The sequence below is a fragment of the Rissa tridactyla genome, chromosome 2, assembly GCF_028500815.1.
Source record: "Rissa tridactyla isolate bRisTri1 chromosome 2, bRisTri1.patW.cur.20221130, whole genome shotgun sequence".
Classification (NCBI taxonomy): Eukaryota; Metazoa; Chordata; class Aves; order Charadriiformes; family Laridae; genus Rissa; species Rissa tridactyla.
In genome coordinates this window covers 46,626,267-46,645,671 of record NC_071467.1, presented here as the reverse complement: position 1 = coordinate 46,645,671, position 19,405 = coordinate 46,626,267, and the positions used below count along the sequence as shown (strand labels likewise).

At 41.8% G+C, this 19,405-nt stretch overlaps 1 protein-coding gene across 3 annotated transcripts in view; it reads left to right on the top strand.

Annotated features, from left to right (window-relative positions):
* Window positions 1–19,405, top strand: part of MAPRE2 (microtubule associated protein RP/EB family member 2) — a 93,732-nt gene that overhangs the window by 57,705 nt on the left and 16,622 nt on the right. For all 3 annotated transcript variants that reach the window (XM_054190476.1, XM_054190477.1, XM_054190478.1), the window contains 2 exons: window positions 8,895–9,040; window positions 11,037–11,250. In XM_054190476.1, coding sequence (XP_054046451.1) covers window positions 8,895–9,040; window positions 11,037–11,250 — 360 coding nt within the window. The remainder of the gene's footprint in view (window positions 1–8,894; window positions 9,041–11,036; window positions 11,251–19,405) is intronic.

The window sequence follows — 19,405 nt, the reverse complement described above, 5'->3', positions numbered from 1 at the left end:
CTGCTGTAGTTGTGATGTGCCAAAAAGGCCAGGTTATGGATGGATGCAGCCCTGGAGAGTCTAAATTTAGTCTGCAGCTCCTCTGGTAATTTAGTTTTGACAACTCAAGAGAGAAAATCTCTCTGAGCATCTCAAAACAATACGATTCTCTTCGTTTCAGGTGAGTGTCATTTTGTCAGTTTTCGGTCTCAGGGTCTGACTTCCTGCAGGGGTGTTAACCTGAATATGAAATTTATAATCCATGGTTTTAATTGAAGGCAGAGTGCATTGCCTTTAGATGGGCATTAGACTTGAGAACATTTAATTCGATACGTGAGTGAAAAGTAATAGAGAAAAACTGAGTAGATTTCATGTAGTAGGATCCCGTGTGCAACACCCATAGGCTTGGGGAATAGGAGTTTCAAATGAATTCTGTACAGTAGCTGTTTCTTAGGAGTCACGCTATTTTTGTAATGAACACACAGTGGCTTCTTAAAAAGAATTCTGACTAAACAGCTTAGAACTGAATTTTCTTTACTAAGGCTGTTTTTCATCTATAGGGAACACCAAGTGAATGTGTTACAGGGTTTCTCACAAGTGTTTGGCTGCTACATGAGAGTATATTCAAAATAAGAGTCAGGCAGGAGACTATAGAGGGCTTGCACATGAAGTAAAAAGAAACAACACAAAGTGTACAAGCTATATAAATTATGAGCAAGGAAGCTCGTAATGGTGAATGTATATAGAAAGGAAAACGCAGCCTGAAGTGAGGTATAATTTTTGGCTTAGCTTATACTTGTGTGATTCTTCGAGATACAGAGTTCCCCCCCTCTCCTGCATTTGAAAATTCTCAGTAGAATTATAAACTTGCAAATTGTCTGGCCTCCAGTGCATACAGACCTTCTGTCTTTCAGGATTTGTATGCAAGGATCAAGGATTAAATGCGGGGTGTTTGTTGTTGGTTTTTTTTTTTTTTGTCCCCCTTTTAATAAGCGCACGTGTTATAAAGAGAGCATGTGGCTTGGCATTTTCGAATTTTAGACTGTGCTGCTGTCTCTGCAGATGCCCTGGGTGTTGCCACGGGGAATTCTTCCTGTAGCTAGTACCGTATCTCAGTTGGCATTCCTCCTGGGAAAATATAGTCCCCTTTTACGTACATTTTGTTTGGTACTCTACTGCCGTGATCTCGGAGGAAGCCAGGCATTGTGACGATAGGGCAGATGTCGTTCTTTGTTTGACTTCGCGTTGCCTCTCCGGCTCGGGATTTGGGGGGGAGCCCCTGTGGGCTGTCGTCCCTTATGACTGGCACTGTGCAGGAAGGAAGGTCGTTCCCGGCTTGGGGAGGGTGTCTGAGGTGTTCTGCTTCCAGGGACAGCACGCTGGGGCTCAGCTCTGTTCGCAAGGTGGCCGTCGTGCCCCTGGCACCACGCAGCTGCAGCCCCTCAGTGGCAGCAGGGAGAGGGTGCCGGGTGCTCCTGCACACTGCAAAGATCTCGGAGCAGTGTGATCTCTCTCAGCAGGGCTGAGGTGATTGGAGAAGGTGGTACCAGCCAGGCAGAGAGATGGTGAGAAGGGCTTTTCTTCTCCATGTCGTTTGTGTGTGTGTGTGTGTATGTGTGTATATATATATATATATATATATACACACGTATATATATATATATGTACATTCAAACAGGTTTATTCTGGGCCTTAGCTGCATAGGATTTGCTTTCTCGTGTCTCAGCAGGTATATTTTGTTCAATGCCTATATTAACCCATAACATGTCTATTACTAAAATCTGCCTTCCAGTACCTGAAGGGGGCCTACAGGAAAGATGGGGAGGGACTCCTTGTCAGGGAGTGTAGCAATAGGATGAGGGGTAATGGCTTTAAACTGAAAAAGGGGAGATTTAGATTAGATACTAGGAAGAAATTCTTTACTGTGGGGGTGGTGAGGCACTGGAACAGGTTGCCCAGGGAAGTTGTGGATGCCCCATCCCTGAAGTGTTCAAGGCTAGGCTGGATAAGGCTTTGAGCAGCCTGGTCTAGTGGGAGGTGTCCCTGCCCATGGCAGGGGGTTGGAACTAGATGATCTTTAAGGTCCCTTCTAATCTAAACGATTCTATGAATCTACCTTCTAATCTAAACGATTCTATGAATCTACCTTCTAATCTAAACGATTCTATGAATCTATGACCCTGCTGGAGCATTTGGTATCAGCATGATTTCTGTACAACCTGGTGTGCCTGGTGCCTGCAAAGCTGAAGCATGTTTCAACATTAGTGGTTTGGAGTTTTTTCCAGTTTGCAGCCTTGCAAAGGCTGGGTCTCTGGAGCAATTTGGAAACATGATTAAAACGTGGCTTGATCCCATTTGCACCCTGTAACCAAGCCATGTTTCAGGGAACTGGCATGTTGTCCTGAGGTCATGCAACACAGAGAATGCTTAGTGTCAATGATTCTCTAATGTCTTCCATATGATGTTTAGGATTAGAGGGATACAATGGATGTTAATGATTTAGTTTAAGATAATTTCCAAAAACTTTCTGAGGAAGCATGCAAAGCAGTATCATGACATCTTCAGCTAATAATATTTTTTTTTTTAGATGTCATTCATTAAGAATTCTGGAGGAATAGAAATTAAACAAGGTTTTTTACTGCTTCTTTAAATTATTATTTATTTACTCATAGCACTTAGTGAGTTACTTGATATCCCTCCTTTGGAAAGAGCTTGTTAGATTTTTGTGTGCTGCTTTTTTTTTTTTTTTTTTAGGCATGATGAGTTATGCAGCTATTTTAAGTTAAATGGGAATTGTGTTTTCTGAAGTTGTTCTGACCTTCCCGTTTAAAAATTAATGAATTCCAAAATAAATTATTGCTAAAAATTAAGTATTAAAAACTCTGCCATGTATAATTTATGAGCAGCTTAATGATTTACATATTTAAGAAAAAGAGAATACAAGTTAACATGGGGGAAACCTCCCTCCCACGTGCATTATTTAAAATGATCAGTGGATATGCTGGACTATGTCATACAAATGCCCCACCTGTGCGAAAAAGGACTTTCTGAAGCAGATGTCATTTAGACGCCTGTATCTCAGTGACCGTCGGTAAGGTCGGTAGGAGGTACGTGGTTCTGTAGGCTGCTTTCTGCGGCGGCAGCGCTGCTTTGAGGAGCTCCCATCTGTATGCAGGCACTCACTCTGCCCTCATTGAGGCAGCTGTGCTCACGCAACTACCTGCAAGAGTACAGGGCTGCCCTCTGATCTGCATCCATTTTATTAAGCGCCTTCCCAAGGCTGTTGCTGGGAAGGGTGAAGCTCAGGACAGAGCTTCATTGATGCACAGCCTCATGAATGCTTGCTTCTCTACAACTAGGTGGGCAGTAAATTGACGCAGGCTTGACCATTCACCAGGAAATGGGCTGAAACCCCTTAAATCGGGTTAGTTTGTTTTGTTTTTTTTTTTTTAATTGGAGAAATAGAATTGTGTTGACCTATATCCTAGGTCATATAGAGATGCTACTGGAAATGCAAATAGGAATTTGAAGACCGTGTTCTCCAATGGACCGCTCAACATGAATTGTGCTATTTCTTAAACGTACAGCTACATGTAACACAACTTTATGCTCACAGACATGCCCAGTTTAAAAAAAAAAAAAACAAAACAAACTTTCAGTGACACAACAGAACACCCATATTTGAAATCTAAATGAAAATCTATACTGCGATATCTAAGTCAAAAACCTATCTTAACATCACTCCCACGGAAGCAATTCGAGGAAGCCTGAGGTAAAAGGCAAGCCCTGAGTGCTGCTGTTCTGTAAACAATTATTACTAGCCTTTGAGGTTTGGGTTTTTTTACCCCTTTCTTATCAAAACTATTAGGTCACGCGTGCTCCTTGCAAGTCACTGCCTTTTTTTTTTTTTTTTTTCCTGTTGTTGTTGTCCCAGCAACAGAAATGCCGGGTGTGTGCCGTTTCCCGTCAGTGTTAGCAACGTCGCTCTAGCGAACCGAAGTGCTGATGACTAACACGCATATAAATCATCCTGTATTTTCCAAACGCGTCGTCAGGTTGTTGCAGCTTTGGAGGGAATGAATAATTTGAGGGAAATCGTATCTAATGTGACTGGATATATGGTTTTCAGATTACCTGAAAAAAAATATTTCCTTAAAGCAAACAGCAAAAAAAAAAAAATCTAATTGCAGAAAGAGATAAGGTCAGCCTTTTTCCGAAATGGGATTTTTCAAAACTAAGTATGTGAAAATGAAACTGAGGCCTGGTTAAAAGGTTTAAACTTTAATTGCATGCCATTTTAGAACAAAATTCTTAATAAGTGTTTAGAGCAAATTTCTAGTGTAGCACTTAGGTCCGAACCACAGCAAAAGGAGCTCAGAATTAAAATAAAGTAGCCCTACACACAGACAGGCCCTGTCTTTTCATGGGCCCTTTCTGTTCCCGTGTTGGCTGGTGTGGTTTTATGTGACTTTCTGGGATCTTGCTCCCATAAACTCTAGGGATGAACAGGGAGGGAGTGTCCTCTGGCATTTGCTGTGAAGGAGTGACCAGACTCCTCCTATAGGGGACAAATATTAACTTGGGCACACCTGAGCTTATATTATAGTATTTCTACTAAGTACTTTTTTTAGTATACTGAGTACTAAATATAGTATATATAAAGAGGTTAGTTTGCAAATAATATTTTCATTTTCCTTTATAATTATATAAATGTAAACACCCCAAATACCAAGGATCCAATCTTGCTCTCCAGCTGAAATCTAGGAGGCTTGTAGGAAAACAGGATTCTCTCATTTTTCATTGTTAACTCCTTTAATTTCCTTGTGCTTTGAATAGTCAGATGCCGAAGTACCTTTGATTATCAAGAAAATACTTGTCTGCTTTTTTGGATTCATCAGCCTCCAGATGGAAGAGGAGAAAGGAGGGAAACTGAAAATTTGTAATGTTGCAGAGTGCATGTGCTTCAGAGCAAAGTGTAAATCAGTACGGACAGCCTGGGAAGGAAACATAGAAGCAGGGAAAGAAAAATATTGGGCAAAAACTAGAATGACTTCAGCATCGTTTACAGCAAGGGGGACTAGTGGAAGATTATCTACAGCTCTGAAAGTGCTGTAAAAATGTTGTGATTTTATAGATCGGGTAGGAGCTCCTAGCTTGTGGCGAAACTCTTCAACTGTAATAGCTTTAAACACCCACCTTTTCAATTCTTGGTTTGTTCTTTTGTGTCTTAATTCTGCCCCAGCATCCCTTCCCCTCCTGGCAGCCACCTGGTGGCTGCAAGTCCCCTCGCTGGGGTTTGCCACCTGCTCTGCCCTGAGCCTGCTGCGGGAATCCCAGCAAACACCTGCAAAACTCTGTGATGCTGTGGGGCTCTTTCTGCCAGTTCATCAGGCCAAAAGCAGCTGCTGCTGGGGGTGCAATCCGGCTCAGCCCTGTTTGCCCGCTGGTTTTGGAGTCCGGCCTGTGAGTATCTCCTGTAGTTAATGGCTCAATGGATCAATATTCTAGATCAAAACACGGACAGAATTTTAGCCAGTGATTCTAAAATGCTTGTTAGCTAATGCAGGATAAGAGGGTTTTTAACGTTGATCCCTCTTCTGCAGTGCTGCCAGCTGTAGTTTTCATGTCATTTGAATAGATGTCAACTTATTTCTGTTTGTGTGTGTGTATGTGCATGTTTATGCATATAAAAATTTTTTGGTCATAGACAGATTTGAGAGCACCATTCTGGACAGGTAGTATGTGTGCAACTCCTGTATAGTGTTGTTAAGTTTTTTAGGTTGGGTTTTTTTTTTTGGTATTCAGGGTGGGAGTTATTGCAAAAGACGTAGGGAATTTTTTAAAATCTTAAACAAAATATAGTGGCATAAAAATCCTTTTGTTCATGTAAATTATGCAAGGGGTATGTCATAAGTCAGGATGTCGTTATCTCTATTGCCACTCTTTCTACGTTGTGTTAAAAATATTCCTTTCCCATGCACCCACATTGAAGCACCGGTTGTATAGTAAATCGAATAGGCCTAAAGTGCTGTCCAGTACGCAGAGGACCACGTGTCTGTCTGCTGTGGCTGTGAGGTAAAGGCATCGCAGCCTCGCATGACTTAGGCAGGGTGGCTCTTTCTGCAGGAAATCTCAGCGATGGGCAGTCTAGAAAGCAGCATCCCCATTCTGCTGCTATGATGTTTAGCATCAAATGCAATGGGATAGCTACAAGCTTTAGGGGGTAAAATTTTAAATGATAAATAAATAACCATATAATATTAAATTTGTACCTAACATCAATGTCCAAAATCAGGTGGTCCCACTTGACTGTAATGATATTTATTTTTACTTTCTCTTGTTGCTGTTGTAGGCAGCTCTCTGCCTTTTGGGAGTCGAGAAGAGTTTTCTCTTTGTAGTCTACAGTGTTCAGTTCAGTCTACGTTTGTTTGCATGTTGCCTCTGTACTTCAGGAAGGAGGATTTTAATGAATTGTGTTTGCCGATGTAATAAAATCCTCCTGTGGGGGAAAAACAGCCCAGCAGCCGGCTTCGGTGTCATATCAGAGACCAGGTTCCTGCTGCCATGTGGCTGGAGTCCAGTGTTTTCTGCCCTGGGGTGTGGTGCAGACCCAGGACCACCTCCTGGCTGGCAAAAGTGCAGAAACAACTGCCAGCACGATGGGAAGGAAACACAAGGAAATACCGTAACTAGAGTATTAAACCTAGCAAGGCTCTATCTAAAGGCGTGCAGAAGGAATTTGCATTACCAGCAGAAGGAGAAAAATCTCATGTGAACACTTTGGGTTTCTAGTTTTCTAAAAGGATCTAGATGAAAGGTTGCGCAGTGCATTTTCAAGGCCTCCAGGCAATTACTTAGATATCAGAGTAAAGCTTATAATTGGGGGGGGAGGATGAAAGGACAGAGTTAGGAACAAATTCAATTTATAACATGAAGTGATTGCATAATAATCCTTTTTACATGAAATGTAATAGTAATAAATGTAGTCGAGCCATGAATTATCTGTATATCCATGCTTTTAATTGTAATGTCACTTTTCTGTTGCCAGATATTTACCGGTTCTCTTGCTAAGGATGAGTTTTGAATAACTAATTGTGTTTATATAGCTTTCTATAAGAAGATGCAAATTTGTCATCTGATGTTTGTAACTTGCCAGAAGGCTCCTTTTCCTTTAGGGAATATTTTACTTTGATTCATAATCATATCAAAACCATTGCAAACAGCTAAGCACAAGGTGTCCTTGGAAAATCAGATTTTTTAATTTTATTTTTTTTTCCAAAAGTTTTCCCCCACAAAGCTAGGCAATGTGAAGGGAATTTTTTTTTTGTTTTAAGAGGCAGTGGTTTTCAGCACTTAAAGCTTGATCTTGCTAAGTCCCTTAGCAAAACTCCTATCAGTATTTTGGGAAGCTTTTTTGGACTCCACTCTTAAACTCTGCATCTCTTTTGGGGAAGTTATGAGCTTCATAAGATGGTTGAGTGGATAGAGAGAATGAGAACTCTTTCATGCGTAAAGTGGGTCCTGTCAAAACACACGCATACCCATGCAGAAAATGTCTTAAAGTTTTTGTTGCCCCTCCCGTAAAACTGGGCAAGCCAGATGTCTGCTTTGTTAATCTGGTTTCTGTATGAGCACTCGGCAGAATTATTTTTTGATAAAAATCACTGTCATTGATACAGAGATGAACTTTTAGGTGACATCTGGGCTCTTGTTTGTCAAAACTGATCTCCACTAAATGCGCATAAGTCTTTTTTGTGGAAGTGAAATTGAACTTGTCAGGAGGAATCGGGCGATCACTTCCCTGCCCTGTACCTCAAGCTCAGGGGCTGCAGGCTCCACAGCCCTCTGCTCCAGAAATGGCCTTCACTGAATCTTTGCTGAGCGTAAAGCATTTTTTAGGAAACTCTCTTCTGAAGAACTGAAATTGGTTTCCCTCTGATTTCCTAAAACACTTTCAGCTTTAATTTCCAAACATTTGAATGTGTCAACAATAAAGACTTATTTTGCAAATGACAATGACATGGTGATGTTGTAGGAGGAAGCTCCCTGCATACAGGAAACGCTCCCTGCATGCAGGAAACGCGCCCTGTTAGCTCTACTCAGTACGGAGTTAAGATTTTTTTTCCATATACTCGCAGCTCTGTGCTGGACTAGTTATACACCCACAGAGGCACACAACCCCCCACCTACTAATATGAAGTTCAGGTTGCCCTCAAAGTTGAGCTTAGAAACCTTATTGTTTTGAGTGAGAGCTAAAGCTGCTGTCCCCTCTTCTGAAATCGATGGGTGGACTGGACTACACTAAACTCTGATTATTTAAATGCTTTTCTCAGGAGATGAAAGATGTTTGTTTTAGAGGGGTGGGAACTGGCTAATATGTTTTAACAAGCTGGAGCTTTACAATTTTTTATTTTTTTTTTTAAATCTTGGTTTGATATAATTTTAAATGATTGCCTTGCACTTGATTGGCATTCGGCTACAAGTGCTGGAAGAAAGAAGACCTTGGCTTGGTTGAATTCAGGGGACTGTGAGGATTGAGGGAGCTTATTAAGAGACTTCCATTTTGACTGTGATCTTCTCACTGTGTGGACAGTCCTACTGTGTGTAGGGACTCCAAAAACATTGGTTTTAAATAGAAGCAAGATTTACTTTGCATTAGTCATGGTGGTTCTTCAGATGCTACACAACAGTGCGTCGTGCATCCAGACTGAATGGAAAAAACCCACATTAGGGTGTCACACTGTTCAATGTACGTTAGACAAGTAGATCTTGGGTGCACAGCGTTAGGTTGAATTACAGCTGGGACTCATTCAGCATGGTGGCTTTCTGCTCATGCTTTCTGCTAATGACATTAAACGCCATTTGGTCTTAGCTGGGTGCATCTCGATTAACGTCAATGCATTCTCTTGTTATAGGAGCAGCTTACTGCCAGTTCATGGACATGTTGTTCCCAGGGTGCATTAGCTTGAAGAAAGTAAAGTTTCAAGCAAAGCTGGAGCATGAATACATTCACAACTTCAAACTTCTGCAAGCATCGTTTAAAAGAATGAATGTGGATAAGGTAGGCATTCCGTATTTGTATTTCAATCACTACAGGTTTCAAAAATTGTATAAACTGGGTGAGGTCAATAAGTAGGGGAAATATCAAAATACTTGAAGTCCACTTTTTCAACTTTTGTACTGAGAGATGGAGTACAAGTTGTATGTGAAGACTTTCCTCTTGACCTTTGGTTATCTGAAAATGGTATTTAGTCATGAAGGAAGAAATTTGGCGTGCTCCATTTAGGTACAAAGTGAAAATTGAGTCCGTGTGTCTGCTGAGGAATTCTGCAGCCTAACTCATTGCGTCTTAATATCAGAGACCCTTTTGATAAAATACCATGTGTTGGAAATTCCTTACTGTCGGTGAACCTTAATTTTAGATATAGTAAAATTACTGGTGACCTGAATTTCCAACCAACTAACTTGGAAATATGCCGTTCTTACAAGTATTCCATGTTTCTTGTCTAAAATGGAGTTTTAGGAACTTAAAGTATTCAAGAGCTGGAATAATTTATCCAATCATTGGATGGGCTGGCCAGCACATGTGGTCTTGTAAAGTTAAGAATGGAGTTAGAAAATGGCTTGTTCAGGCATAAGGTACTGGTATATGCTTGAATGTGTGGGTTTGACGGGCTTACCAGTAGAAATTACTGTCTTGATAAAAATGAATAATGAGAGTTGTCATACTTTTGTTTTACGCAGATGTACTACCTGTATATTCTTTTACAGTTCTGCTCTGACTTTCAGTGTTGCCTTATTCTAAAATTTAAATAGTCTTAATAAAGAGTCCTGTAAGACTTTTTTAAAGCAGTGGAAAACCCTCATTATTTCCTGAAATGTTGTGGATGTTTCTATTTACAGTGTAACTTGTTAGCGAAACATTGGAAAGTTAACGTTGTCAATTTTTCTGGAGGGAGCAAACTTGCTGTACTTTCTCAATGCAGAATTAAGATACGAAAGGAACAAACTGAAAGGACGTGCAAAAGGCTATGTTAATCCTTGTAGGAGTATCATAGACTCATAAAATGCTGCACAATTGTCTTAAGCTTGAAGAAATGAAAATTGCAATGGCTTTAGGTACCCTTTTTCCATCTGAAAATTGAATGCATTCAGGAGGCATTAAGACCCATTTAACTTGGCTGTTTAATCAGCTGCACGAATTAAGCAAGGCAGGGCAGCTCTCCTTCTGCAGCGTTCCCTTCGTAGTCCCTGTCTGCCCACAGCTTCTGGGAAGCTTGAGCCTCCTGCAGAAAAATGTTGAACCATCTCCTTACACTCCCATATTGGCCCAAGGCACCTTTTGGAGGCTTCATTTCTGTGAAAAATTTTGCAGGATAAAGATATGGAGACACCCTTGTAACCTTTTTACTAAAACCTTACAGGCATTTTAGCCAACTTCTGCATGTCCCTAAACTGTTCTATGTATAGCAATATATGGAAGGGAAAAAAATTACAAGGTTTAAAACCTCAGGGTTAGTTCATATGATGAACATGTACTACCAAAGTGTAAGCTGGTTTTGAACTTCGGCATGTCTTGGAAAAGCTGCTGGTTTTTCTTTTTTTTTTTTTTTTTTTTTTTTTTTTTTTTGTAGTTCAAACAGTAGAACAGAGAGCAAGAAACTCCCGTCTGGACCTTTTGAAGAATTGTCCATTTTTAGCATGTCCGTTAAAACCAGAAATCCCTAGTTAGTTGAACATAGTGTTACTCCCAGAGCAGCTTCATTCATCATGGCTGTCACTGCAATAAGAAGGGAGTAAGTCTGTGGAAGAGCAGTTATAAAGGCTGACATACACCCACTGTACCGCCACTTCAAAGGCTGGGTCTTTGTTTTATTTCGGTTTATTTCTTAAGAGCACTTCCAAATCTGCCATAATTTCCTTTCTTTTAGGAAGAAAACAATGGCGGAGGAATATATGCTGATATAATCAGTAGATTTCTTTCAAATAAGCGTGTATATTAATTTTATGTTTAAAAACAGCAATGATATATTATTGGAACCTTTTCTACCTTTCAGGTAATTCCCGTGGAAAAACTGGTCAAAGGGCGCTTCCAAGACAACTTAGATTTCATTCAATGGTTTAAGAAGTTCTTTGATGCTAACTATGATGGGAAGGAGTATGATCCTGTGGAAGCTCGACAAGGCCAAGACGCTCTTCCCCCACCAGATCCTGGTGAACAAATCTTCAACCTGCCCAAAAAGTCTCACCACGCAAACTCTCCGACTGCAGGTATTTTGCGTCTTCAAGAATTCCATTTCTGCCTCTGAAGAGGATTATAAACTGTGATCCATTTTACATAAATACTAGTTAAAAATTATTTCCTCATGTGCGTGGGCCATTCGTTTTGCCTTGTCATAGGCTTAGCATCTGAAATGGCAGAAGTTAATTTCTTGTGGTGCATTCTAGTTTGACCCAGCCCTATCAGGCAAAGGGTCTCCCCCACTGAACCCTTGATGTAAATTATGTGGATTCTAGTGATGTCTGATGGTAGAGACAAAGGCATTTAACCTTCTTGTCAAATGTGATGTGTATAAGCGTATTCGAGAACATTAAACGAAGCGTGTTTCACACCTCCAGCCTTACAGGAAATTGCTAGCACAGGCTGATTTCTTTTTTATTAATTTTTATGGGGAGTGAAATCTTTCCAAATCTTAAGAGCTGACCAGAAGGAAAAAATCAATTGATTTGTGGTTTTAGATGTGCTTATTGTTCAGGTACATGAGTCCTCTTAAGTGAGAACATACAACTATGGCTCTTTCTCAAACTTGCTCTCCTAACTTTTTATTTTGTGTTTATACTGAATTTTGCTGGGACAGAGTTAATTTTCTTCATAGGAGATTGTATGGTGCTGTGTTTTGGATTTGTGATGAAAACACTGTTGATGACACAGGGATGTTTTAGTTATTGCTGAACAGTGCTTGCACAGCGTCAAGGCCTTTCTTGTTTCTCAGGCTGCCTTGCTAGTGAATAGGCTGAGGGTGCACGAGAAGTTGGGAGGGGACACAGCTGGGACAGCTGACCCCAACTGACCAAAGGGATATTCCACACAACAAAACTACGGTGAAGAAGGAGAAAGGGGGGGAAGTTTGGAGTCATGGTGTTTGTCTTCCCAAGTAACTGTTACAAGTGGTGGAGCCCTGCTTTCCTGGAGATGGCCGAACACCTGCCTGCCGATGGGAACTAGTGAATTAATTCCTTGTTGTGCTTTGCTTGTGTGCATGGCTTTTGCTTTACACATTCAACCATCTTTATCTCAAGCCATGAGTTTTCTCACTTTTGTCCTTCTGATTCTCTCACCCATCCTGCCAGCGTTGGGGAGCGAGCAAGCGGTTCTGTGGGGTTCAGCTGCCCACTGGGGTTAAACCCCAACGGTGTTCCTGGAACAGGCCAAAGGACTAAGCCTGGTCTTTGGTGTTTGTGTAATATGGGCACGACTGGTCACTAAGCAGATGCCACTCTTTGATAACTGAGAGTTAAGTGAACAGGGCAGCAGCTGACATTTACAAAAATAATCACTAAACAAGTGTTAACTGGGGTTGGCTGCCTGTACGTGTACAGGTGTTTGCATACAGAAACACATATGCACACACAATTCCTTTATTGTTCTGTCCTGGCTTTGCTTTATTCATGCTAACCCAGTCCTCAAATAATCATTAATTTTCAGTTGGCTCAGTTCTGTGACCTGTCTTCTCATGAGCTCAGATAGGCACTAGCGCTGTCAAAGGGAAGGGGCAGGTATGAGGCACCCTCCATTTTAGACTGGCTTATGCTCTGGAATCATACCCAGATTTCAGAGTTCTGTTCTGATCACTTCTGACGTCAAAGTGGGGCATACTTGGCCAGCTGCCTTCAGCTCATTAGTGCTTCCAGGAAATTGAGCACGTAATAGCAGGCTAGTGCTGCTCTGGGCTTTTAAAGCTTGTTTACGTCTTTGTTTTGCACCATCTTGTGTCTAAACTTTTCAATTTCGGGGCCTGGGATGCTTTAATTTCCTATGTGGTATCTTGCACTCCGTTTGAACACAAAAAACCCCCAAGTGCTAGTATCATGGTGTTATCCAATTGAGAAATAGGAAAAGACAATTTTATTAAACACAGACTTTACCATGCTTGTTAGTTCTCCTTGCAGAAGGTCTGTTTGTACCGAAGTCACAAATGTGCCATCCAAATTAAAGTTGTGGGGGTGGCAATCCCAGAGAAATAGAATAGCTACTGGAGTGGAACCAGCGAGCCGATATGGAGGATAATGTAGCGATCTCATGTTGTGTTGCTGGTTGTGTGAAGCACATGCCCCGTGCCTCCTCAGCCCTTGTATGGAATAGGATAACTGAGAGATAATGTCATGAACTTTGGTAAGATTCTGTGGCTATGGACGTTAGCTTTTTCATGGAAAGCTTCCTTCATTATTAACTTATATAAATTCAGAAGTATGACAGGCAGGACACTAGTTTAATTTTTGTTGAGCTGGGGGGGGTGTAGCCATTACGTGGTGCTAGGTGAGTGAAAGTTGTAGCTTGTATTGCTGCCTGCCTTTTAGAACAGCACTCTTTCATTTAGCTGTCAGTCATTCTTAGGCCTGTTCAATTTCTGGGTGAGCATGTTTTCATTTCACTGATGCGCTGTGCCTTTGTGCCTCACCTCACCATGTCATGTAGCCCAATTGCGTGAAAGGATGGGAGGCCTTACGGGGGGGCCTGTTGGTAGAGGACACTGTGGGAGGAGAGCCATATGCCTCTGCAAGCTTGTGTGTGCCTCATCTCCTGCCGTTTGGGAGTAAATTGGGATGATGTGGAAGCAAGTCCTGGGTAGCTGGGGAAATTGCCATGAAGGATGTGCCTCTGTACCTCTGGTGTGTGTGTGTGTGTCTGTGCACGCTCATGTTCGCTTAACTGGAAATGAAGGAGTATTCATTACAGTTGTTACAGGAATCACATGTGAGTAAAAGAAGGTTAGCCATTTATACTAAAAAGGCAAGAAAGATAGCCTCACGAGTTCTCCCGGGGCACATTAAGAATTCCCCACCCCATCTGGAGTTTTGTCTTCCTTGATGATACAAGCACAAAGAGGGAATACGTGCCCATGAGTAAGTGCAACATCAGGTGGCATAGTTTAAACTGCTATCTGTAACTTTTATGTTGACTATTTTGTTGTTTTACATTCTCGGGTCTTCAGTGAAATGGCTGAGGTTTTGGGTATGGCTTTACTTCCACTGACTTTGTTGTGGGAGCAGTAAATGTTGTGGGCTGCCTGATGCAATAACCTCTTACACCAATGCATCAAGCATTTGCCAGCATCTGTAGCAGTTTACCACAGTAGCTTACCTCTTTTTTTGTACATTTTCTTTTTTTTAATGTCACTTTTAATTTGTGTGATTTGCTCTACATTAACACTGAAGCTTTGAAATTTTAGTACTGTCTTGTTTCAGTTCATTAATTGAACAAAAAGAAACAATAGTGAGAGAAAATAAAGAACCCAGAAGATCTTTCAACATAATCCAAAAGTTTTTAAACAGTGTGCAGTGAACATACGTAAATGCATGCGCTTACTGTTTAGTGGTAGGAGCAAGTGGGCATACGGGTACTCATATCTTTTTGTTCTGACAGACCTTTAAATATGCCTATTCTGAATTGATCAAATATATAAATTTCTAAAGAAATAACTTATTCAGCTATTAGCAATTTCATATGTGTTTCAGGTGATTCCTGTTGTTCTACAGAATAACTCTTATCATAGAATCTTCATGGTTAGAAAGGACCTTTGAGATCATCGAGTCCAACCATACACACACACACACACAAAAAAAAAAAAAACCAAAAACAAAAAAACCAAACCAAAAAAAACCCCAAAAAACCCAAAGAAACCCAACCTACAATCTCTGCCACTAGAGCATGCCCTGAAGTGCCAAATCTAGATGTTTCTTAAATACCTCTAGGGATGGTGACTCAAGCCCAGTGCCCTCTGCGAGAGTTTTGGTTTTGAGTGATTTAGGAGGTGCTGATCTCTTTAATTATTCGTAACTACTTTATAACACTCTGTTCTAACTCTGTATTTTTAGAGGTAGACTAAGATGTGTCTTTCAATTAACAAGAAAGGGGTCAAATCCCTAAAGCCTGCTCTGAAAGCTTACCCAAAAAGGGTAGCTGCCGTGCGTTGGAATTATTTTTGGTATTTTAATCTGACACTAAAGCTTGACAAGACACGTGGCATCAGGGAGCTGCTTTCCATACCTATACATGCGTATTTACCTATATTGAGTGTGGCCTTTATTTCGTTTTTAAAAACGCTTTTAAAACAAACCGGAACTTGAGAAATCTGAAAATGCACGGGGGTTTGTGTTAACCGGAGAGAGCAGTCCAACAGCCATGGCCATACCCCTCCCAAAGGCGATCCGACGGGGGAGTCGGCGCAGGTCAAGGATAATGCAGCTCGGAAATGGAAGCGTAAATAGGTCCCTACAACTAATCTGCTGTGCCACCCTTGCATCGCCTCGTCCCTTCCTTAAGAGGCAGAGCCGATTTGTTGCCGAGCTGATGGCTGTACGGAGGGCGAATGGTTTCGGTAACGCATGTAAACGGCTCCTTCTAGCAATAGTAGGAGCAGCAAGGATTTGCCAGGTAAATGCAGCTCCCTGCTGGGGGAAGAAGTATGTTTTCATCCTTGGAGGAGTGGAGCCAGCAGCACAGACCACCACTGCAGGCTCCCTGCCAACAGCACCACAGCTGCTTTTAGAGAGAACGCCATCTGCCAGCCCTGAGCCGCCTTTCCATCTCCTCCAGCCCCCGCTCTTCTCTAATGCAGTGGTAAACAGCCTACAGATGTAGAGTCAAAATCATGGTAAGGGATTAAAATACTAGGGCACCGTTGTTTGTGCCAGTTCTAATGCTCTCCGTGGAAAATCGCAGGGGGGGGAAAAAAAAAAAGCTTCATCTGATCAAATTGAAAATGGTGATCAGGTTGTCGGGATTTTAGCTTAGTGTCTTATGTAAGTATTCCCGTGTGTCGGAGCAAATCTCCGCAGAGCACTGCTTTGTGTATGGGTGTGGGGTGTCAAAAATACACGGGTAAAAGGAAGCTTAATAAAATTAATTATTTACATATAAGCTAAAAATGTGAGAGGTTCTTAGATCTGAAGGCTGTTAGGCATTTTAGTTTGAAATATTCAGTGAGAGCAGGGATGACTAAAGCAGAGCTGGAAAATACTGGAGGATCACATGAGGGCTAAAAATACTCACGCTATGACAGGGAAAATAACCAGGGCAGAATGAACTGTTTGTACACGAGTGCTTTATATATAATGTGCATGCCATCAAAGAGCCAATTATGCAAGAAAAATACTGATTTTCTTTAGGGAAATGGTATATCCTACTGTGGCAGATGTGCTGTAAATTAATTTTGAGGGATAAAAATATTCAACAAACCAGTCTTTATTTTAGCAGCCACTGATACGATTAAGACTCCTGAGGGACTAGAGAACTCCTTCCAATGCTGCTTTTTTTTCTTTGCTTTCCACCAAAACGTGCCACCTCTTTCCCCAGGTGGCAGGCAGTTGGGACTGGCCATGGCAACCTCTGCTCCGGGACGACGTGGCACAGCCGGGAGATGGGAAGAGCTGTCGGGTGATAAACCGAAAATGCTTTAGTGCCTAGTTCATACGAGGCCAAGGAATTGTACTAGCCGACGGGAACAGCATGTGCAGTGACAGCGCTGGCCTGGGAGGTAGAGAGGAAAGTGGCTCAGCCTTAAGAGAGGCACACACCCCCTCTGCCAGCATGAGGAGAGTTTAATTTTTAAACCCACTGAGCCCAAGAATTTAGACCACAAAGTAACGCTGCTTGAAGTGCAGGAGCCAAGGCCTTTTTTCTTTTTTTTTTTTTTTTTTTTTTTTATAGAAAGACAACTGTGTTTGAAAAACCAGTGGTGAAAATTGCTGTCTTAATTTTTGGTGTATTATGGGTGTGGTTTGAATGCCTGTCTTGCTTAAATTTTGCACGATCTTTTCTATTTCAATATGCTTTTCTTCATATGCTTTCTTTCACATTTAAGTTTTGAGACTGCTTTTTCCGTATAGCTAACGTGTTGGATGTTATGAAATGCAGTTTTTTAAGAGCATTTTAAACTTTATTTTTCTGTTGAGCCTATGTGGAGTGGTTTCATCCATTGAAGATGGACGTTTGCATTCTTGACGATGTTTCTAGAGAAAATAGGGGTCTCAGCCGAGAAAAATTAATAGTTGCTGTTAAAATGTTGGTTATTATAAATCTAAAGAAAAGTCTTCATTTATGATGGGGGGAAAAGCTGGGGTTAGTTCCCATCTATTGAAGATGAACTGAGGGAGTAGTGCCGTCAAGAAAACTTTTTCATCTGACAAGTAGCCCCCATTGTATGTTCTTGCTTGGATCGCTCTGTTGAAATTTATAAAAGATGCTTCAGTTTCAAGTATTTGTACACCCTTCTCTGCCCGCTGTCTGGCAGTGATGATCAGCATAGAGCTCATCGTCTGATGAGTCTGATCAATTCAGAGCTCATCAGACTGTACCGTAGCCAGCAACAGTGGAGGTGTGAGGAGCACAATGGGAGGTATGAGGAGCATATATGGAGCAGCTGAGTGGACAGAGGGGTCCTGCCACCCCAGGGAAGTTGGTACCACAAAGTAATTAGGCGTCTGCACCGCAGCGTGTTGGCGTGCTGAAAGTCAAGTCGGATTTTGTCTGAGGTCGCTTCATTCCCATTAAGCATCATTTGTCATCAGTTATGCCATGAAGTGTCCCCAAATCGAGCAGTTTCTAAGCATCCCGGTGTAGCAGCAACGATAAGCATGTGTGAATATTAATTCATCTGCTGTTCTCACTCATTTGTTCTAATTGGCTGAAGAGTTTTTCTTTAGCTCCTGAAGAAATTGCTAGCTCTGTGGGTTTGTTTTTTGTTTTGTTTTTTTTTTCTTTGGCATGAGTCAGGAATATTCACTTTATGAAGTCCCTTCATTTGACTGAAGATATACTGCGAGTGATTCTCAAATTCCACTGAAGCAGTGGTGGTGAGGGCTCAGCCAAGTCTCGTGCTTGCTCAGGGCTTCCATTGCTCTCCACGCCGTCCTCACGCACGTCCACATTGTATTCATGCACGTGTTTCCTTGGAATTTTACATAAATATTTAACAGCATACTAATTACTCATATAGCTTCAAGGAAGAAGATTTCTCTCTAAACATTTAATAGGTCTCTTGTCTGCAAGACTGTGCTTGTGATATAAAGGGACCTGGAATTCACAGCCTAGCTTTGTTGTACCCAAAACCCACGCAGTGCCAACATCCACTGTTTTAAATTTCAGAAATGTACCTCTGTTTGTAAAACAGATGTCTTTAGCAGAAAGAACAGTAAAGCTGAAACTTGGGGGTGTGGAGGGGTGGGGGAGAAGGGGGAGAGGGATATATTTAATTACAATGGACTGACCAGTAATTGTTTCTGGAGCACCACAGATAGAAAACTGTAATGCATTTCAAAGATGATTCATCTAACTTATTTCAGTACGAGAACAAAATAATTTGTCTTTCAACTGTAAACTTATTTTTTCCCATCTCTGCTGGTGTTATATGGGCAGGTACAAAAAAAATTATCCAGGTGCTAATGGAAGCAGCTGCGATACAGTTTAAAAAAAATTCCAATTGGACCCTGCACTGACCTAAAATCAGAGCATGCTGTGATAGATGTTCTCACAGAACAGTGGAGATGGGAAGGAACCTCTGAGATTGTCCAGTCCCACCCCTCTGCTCCAAGCAGGATCACCTAGAGCTGGTTGCCCAGGACCACATCCAGTCAGGTTTTGTGTATCTCCAAGGACGGATATGCTGCAATCTCTCTGGGCAACTTGTTCCAATATTTGATCACCCTCACAGTGAAGAAGGTTTTCCTTATGCTTAAATGGAAGTTCTTGTATTTCAATTTGTGCCCATTGCCTCTTGTCCTTTGGGTACCAATGAAAAGAGCCTGTCTCGGTCATCTTTGCACACCCTTTGGGCATGGATAAGATCCCCCTGAAGCTTCTCTTCTCCAGGCTGAACAGTCCCATCTCTCTTGTCCTTTCTTCATATGTGAGGTGCTCCAGTCCCTCAGTCATCTTCATGGCCCTTTGTTGGACTCTTTCCAGTATGCCCATGTCTCTTGTACTGGGGAGCCCCGAACTGGGGCCAGCATTCCAGATGTGCTTCACTAGTGCTGAGCAGAGGAAGAGGAGGATCACCTCCGTTGACCTGTTGGCAATGCTTTGCCCAATGCAACCCAGGAGGCTACTGGCCGTCCTTGCTTGCAAGGGTGCGTTGCTGGCTCATACTCAACTTGGTGTCCACCAGGACTCCCAAGTCCTTTTGTACCACACTGCTTTCCAGACCAT